A 6159-nucleotide genomic window follows, 5' to 3' on the forward strand; every position below is an offset into this window, starting at 1 on the left:
TATAAGTGATGGGACAAATTAAAGCTACCTAATTCACAAAGAGCCGTAAGTATACGGATCCATGAATGTCAGAGTCTGTTTCACTCACATGCATGGATCATTTATATATCAGGGAAATTGTAAAGGTAATTAATTTACAGGGTACGTAGGAAAAACAAAAGTAAATCAGATCAGACATGTGCCAGGGATCATTTCTACTGCAGGTGATGCTGATGGTGCCGAGCTAGCATTATAAATAATACATGTTACTTCACTATATTCTTGTTCCTTCACCCCCTGTATATATATATATATATAGTTATAACTATATATACGTGATCTACTACTCTTCTCTGGGTTACACTTACAACAAGGAATGGGGAGGGCACCCTGCTGTGACAAAGCCAGTGTGAAGAAGGGCCACTGGTCTCCTGAGGAAGACAAGCAGCTGAAGGAGTACATCGAGAAGCATGGCACTGGTGGTAACTGGATTGCTCTCCCTCATAAAGCTGGTAATTAATGAGATTATCAGATCATGCAAATTAATTACAGTCGATCGTGTGGTTCTTCTTGTCGATGATTGATTGAATGAATGAATGATTGATTGGTTGAAGTGCAGGTCTGAATAGGTGCGGGAAGAGTTGCAGACTGAGGTGGCTCAACTATTTGAGGCCCAACATCAAGCATGGATGCTTCTCTGACGACGAAGACAGGATCATCACCAACCTCTACGCCAGCATCGGCAGCAGGTTGGCGCCAAGTGAACTCTTTTGGCTGCATTCTCAGATTTCTTAATTAGGAGACAATTGTGGCGGTGCAGGTGGTCCATCATAGCCAGCCACCTCCCCGGCAGGACTGACAACGACATCAAGAACTACTGGAACACCAAGCTTAAGAAGAAGTTCTCGGGGATCCTTTCGCCGCCGAGGAGGATTAAGCAGCAGCAGCATCATCACGATCGAATTCAGCTGCAGCTTCATCAGCAACAGTTTACTGACTACGCCGCCGCCTGCAGCTTTCCCTACGCCGGTGCCGCATTGGATGCTGCTGCTGCTTCTCCTAACGACTCCTTGATTTTGTCGTTGCAAGGCCTCGATGCCGCCTTGCCCTTCTCTGCGTTGCTCGGTGGCGGCGGCGGCGGTGGCGGGTCGCATCTGCTGCAGGCAGCGGAGCAGCAGCAGCAGTCTTGCAATTTCATCAAGTTGGGAGGCAACGCCGGCGGCATCGGCTGCATCGGTAACGCTGCGTACGCCGATGCCTACCTGCACGAGGCGGAGCACGGCGCTCTGGGCTTCGAGAACTACCTCCACGGAAACACCGCCGGCGGCGGCTTGGAGGCCGTCGACCTCTCCGGCAGCCGCGACAGCGCCGACGAGCTGGGGTTCAACTTGGAGGAATACGAAATGGCTCCGATGATCGCGGCGGCCGCGGCGGCCGGCTCCGGCAACCTCTACCTCGACGAGACGATGCTGGCCGGATCCTCCATGTGCTTCTACTGATCAAGACATTAAGATCTCCGTCCTAATTCACGAGGCCGGCGTGCATGAGACGACCAGGATAGGGAAGAAAATTGTCTACGTGAGCTGGACATCGCGCAGAGTGGGCCCCTCCTGCTGTTTCCTTTTCCGTCGCGTTCATATCGATTCTGACGAAGTGTTTGGTGGGGGGAGCCGTTTTCGGGCCTTGTGGGTGATCATTCGCCGGAAACGATCAATCAGTGCTGACATCACTTCTGGCCATGAATATCGTGACTGCGACCTCCTCCAATTTATTCTCTACTCTCTTTATGATCATAAATGGCCATTAAAATTTGCACGTCAGTTTCATGAACTATTTATTATCTATCATGTCCTTTAAAGAATCCAATTTTTTCCTTCTGTTTTTTTTTTTCTTTTTCTGTTTTCTTTTAAAGAGCAGAAGATCCAGAGCTATGATTGTCGTTTTCAGATTCGCCACGCAGGCAGGGCGCAGCACGTGCGCACAGCAAATCGGTCGTCTAGAATAATCCGACAAGATATAAAACAAAGGATTTAGCCACGAAAGATCCGATTAGGGAGAACGATCGATGATCTGATCAACCATGGCGACCTCTGACATGAAATTCCATGCTATCTCTTTCTGACGGTTATTTTATTAGGAATTTCGTGGCCCAGGAACCGGTAGAGAGCATTCATTCATTCCTTCCTTCCCCTCGAAAATCCAAATAGTTAGGTTGACAGATTGGTTAATGAAATGATAAAATATTGGCACGTGCCATGAGATACAAATTAAAATTAGGGAAAGATCACATATGAAAAAAAAAAACGTCCCCAATCCATCAAATGCTAGCTTCTCTTTATAAATATTAAAGCCCCTGAGACTATAACACCATAATACGATATTCAGATTATTATCCAATTATTCATAAGTCTATCTCAATTCTAATATATTTGTAGTAATTTTTTTATCTAAATGAGACACATAATCTAAGGACGTCTCTAATGAAAGGTTTATGAGAGATTTGTAAAATCAAAAAAGTTGAATAAAAAGTCTTGAATCATTGTAGAGGTGATGTTTGAGGTTTAAGAGCAGTAGTAAAAATATAAACCTGTTCTTTTGTGTCAAATTTGATGTAATATGCATGATGCCATGTAACTCATACTATGAATTGGATCATAAGAAAGTTCATTTAGAGCTTTAATCATTGAAGATATTTCAATAAACTTTCATATTGTTGATGTGGTATATTAAGATCCTGAAAAAAGATCATTTAAAGCTTTAACCATTAGAGATGCCCTAAAGATGCTAGGCTTTTGAGTTGTCCATTGTATGTGTTTCCCGATTTACCCTAATGATAGGTGAAAAATTCTATGGAACCGAACCGATCACCTCAGCAACTAACTGAATTTATTATTTTTATAAATATTAAAAATATTTTATTTTTTATAAATATTAAAAATATTTTTATTTTCAATATTAATGTAATTGTTATAACTGAAATTTTTAATTCTTTTATTTTAATAAAAAATTACTATATACTGACGTTAAAAAAACTCTCTGCATTTTACTCATTATTTAAATTTCATCAAAATTATTTTAAAATAATAATTTAATTTATTATAATAATATTATATTAACGGTTACATATTTAATAATTATCAAATACTTATTATACATTATAGTAGTTAGTACAATAATCCACTCAATCTTTAGATATCTTAAAAAAAAAACTTTAAAAAATATATCTTACCATTATACCATTCTCCCAGGCCGTTTCCACATGCCCATTTAATTTGTATTCCCATGGGTTCCCACGTGTCAATATTTTATCTTTTCATTAACCAATATTTTAAACATGTGTTATCCTTTCAAGGAGAACTTTGTTTATAGGACACTTGGTGAAAACAATTTTCTGAACTTTTAAAAATAACTTTCTGCAACTTTTGATAAGACTTTGTGTTTAACTCATTGTAATAATTAAGAAGTTGCACAAACATTTAGGTACTCCATAGTTAAATTCGGTGAACAACTCTTTTACGTGCTTTGCATGAGGGATGAAATTGCTTCTCTTGACAAACCAAGAGTATCCTAGGCAAGGTGAGAAGGCTTAAGTGGAAAATCTTAATATATTGAGAGAACGGGATGTTAAACAAAAGAAAAGTCCAAACATATGAAAGAGACCAAATGTTTGGCAAAAAAAATTCTAGGAGAGAATCCTAGATAATGGAAAATCTTAAAAGAGTAAACTCTAAATAAATGAGAAATCTTAGAGAAGTGAATTTCAATCAAATAATAAATCTGAATAAGTTAAGTATACTAAGTACCAAGTAAGTTCAGTAGGTTAGATAGATCAGATACTAGATATAGCATAACTTGTATTTTGTTTGTGGACTAATCTTGTGTTGAAGGAAGCTGGAGTTGATGACACATAGGCTTTGAGCAACTAGAAGTGGCTTGGGCGACGGTCAGAATGATTGGAAGGCTTCTAAGTGACCTAAAGGTCTAAAGATCCGGAAATGATCTAGGTGGCCGTGGAAGTATGTCACGTTAGTAGGTCGAGAAAATTATATTAAAAGAGGACAAAAATAGATCTAACAATCACTCAAGTTCTAAAATTTATTGAGGAGGTTCTAAGATGAGTGTTTCATATTCAAAATCTCTAGAGAATCAATATTTCAGTAATTGCTTGTTCGTTTATTTTAATAATTATTACTTGTGTTTTATTGTTTTATTTGAAAACATAAGTGGTAAGAGATTTCTCCACCTTCGAAAGTATCTTTAAAAAAAAAAACTAATGACTCGTGATGGAGATATAGTGGTAGAGTAGGAATCCTAAAGGATTACTGAACTACATAAATTCTATGTGTTTTTTTATTTATATTGATTATTTTACTGTGTACTAATTTTAACAGAAAAGAAAAAAAAATCAAGGAGGACGAAGACAAGTTTATTATTTAAGTTGGGATACTTCTGAAAAGCATTAATATTATTTAAGTTAAGGAAACTAGTCCTGATGTCAGAGAAGCCCTGTTCTGAACACCACTACTGTGGCAATAACCTTCACAAGCTTCAACCAACTCCACAGCAGGCACCTTCTGACCTGAAGCAGAATCGAGACAGGAAGGCTTTGGTCATCCACTTAATAATTCCCTCATCTTCCTGCACAAACAGGGAAAATGAGAACAAGAAAGATCTTTAGGTTTGGAAGATTGCAGGAGGAGATGGCCAAGGAACCACCAAACCTTTACATATTGCAGGCTGCAGCAGCATCTGTGCCTTCCTCCAATAACCTCTGCTTCAACCTGCTTCTCGTAGAGGACAAAAGACCTAATAATTCAGCTCTCTGCACAAACACTTTGATGAACGAACCTTCTATGAACTAAGCATTTGTTTGTTTGTTGAACAATCTTTACTTAACCTGAACAAGCTTCTTTTGCCATCAGGGATTACTTACTGCTCCAACAACTACAGCTACTGGTGTTGCAATTTAAGACAACCTTTATGCAGTAAAATGACTCATCCTTGTAAATGTTTTTTTTCACACTAACATGTTAAATACTTAGCTTTTGTTTTCTTGTTCCCTTAAAAAATTTACGATTAGGTAACATTAAATCTGGATGACTATCGGAAAGCACTGACAGCGAACAACTCAAAACTCAACAAAACACCCCTACAAATACAAAAGTCCGAACATTACCGGAGATTGAACCCGAGTTTCCCACGTGACAGGCAGGGATAGTCACCACAATACTACAACGACATTGTTGTTCTCTTGTTCCCTAGAAACCTATGGAATATGACATCAAATTTTGTCCAGATAGATAATTCATAATCACCAAGCGACTCCTTTTGAATGATAAATGGCCTACTTAACTTGGGTCGGTGGTTAGAATATTGCTTTCATGTGATGATAGTCGTTGATTCAAATCCAATAGTCGATGAAATGGTATCCAATAAGTTAACCACGAGTACTCACTTCTTCGTACGAATCATCACTTCAGAAAATCGCTAGAGTTATTAATTGGCAATTAAACATGATGTAGACCCTTTGCCAAACAATAGCATATGCTAGTCAGGCATCTATATAAACGACGAAAGAAGGCCATTACCTAGATCAAATAGACTCGAGTCTGAATCATTTGGAATCATTACTAAAATCACTACTAGATCATTTTGTAACTGGAAGAAATATTGTGGCAACAAGCAGCGACATTAAATTAACCTTTTACCTCAATTTCTCCGAGAGAGAAACAGCGACTATTAGGATCAACGTCATAGGTCGAATATATATATCACACTCATTATGAGCTATGGCCTCTCCCGATAAGTAAGAAAGCCACCTTAAAATGGCATAGAGCAAAATAGAAGATTGACCATGATTTGCTGAGAGAAGGAAGCTCAAGTAACTTTCAAAGAACATTCATCGAACGTCTTAAGTGCAATTGAGATAGACCACCTCAAACCAACACATCAAACAGTTCCTTCTACTCTTTCCCTCGAGGGCAGATCCTCTGGACCGCAAAAAGCGGTCCAGGGGATGGTCCCTTGGTTTGGATTGGTTCAGAGAATGATCCCCATTCATAAAATAGATGGAGACCATTCATTCCCACCAATCCAGATCAAGGGACCATCCCCTGGACCGTTTTTTACGATCCAGAGGATCTGGGCTGCTTTCCCTCTCCCTGAATTCAAAACTCTGAA

At 39.0% G+C, this 6159-nt stretch overlaps 1 protein-coding gene across 1 annotated transcript; it reads left to right on the forward strand.

Annotated features, from left to right (window-relative positions):
• Positions 1-269: 269 nt before the first annotated feature.
• Positions 270-1821, forward strand: LOC121977685 (transcription factor RAX1-like). The gene is made up of 3 exons (XM_042530135.1): positions 270-491; positions 599-728; positions 800-1821. Exons 1-3 carry the CDS (start codon positions 356-358, stop codon positions 1476-1478), a joined length of 945 nt encoding a protein of 314 aa, XP_042386069.1. The 5' UTR covers positions 270-355; the 3' UTR covers positions 1479-1821.
• The last annotated feature ends 4338 nt before the right edge of the window (positions 1822-6159 follow it).

This window comes from Zingiber officinale, chromosome 4B (assembly GCF_018446385.1).
Source record: "Zingiber officinale cultivar Zhangliang chromosome 4B, Zo_v1.1, whole genome shotgun sequence".
Taxonomy (NCBI): domain Eukaryota; kingdom Viridiplantae; phylum Streptophyta; class Magnoliopsida; order Zingiberales; family Zingiberaceae; genus Zingiber; species Zingiber officinale.

Bases quoted from the DNA above. Each gene is read 5' to 3' on its own strand.
- LOC121977685 (XM_042530135.1), top strand. From the start codon at position 356: ATGGGGAGGGCACCCTGCTGTGACAAAGCCAGTGTGAAGAAGGGCCAC. The intron at 492-598 runs GTAATTAATGAG...GTTGAAGTGCAG, and splicing joins TGCTCTCCCTCATAAAGCTG to GTCTGAATAGGTGCGGGAAG. The intron at 729-799 runs GTTGGCGCCAAG...GTGGCGGTGCAG, and splicing joins TACGCCAGCATCGGCAGCAG to GTGGTCCATCATAGCCAGCC.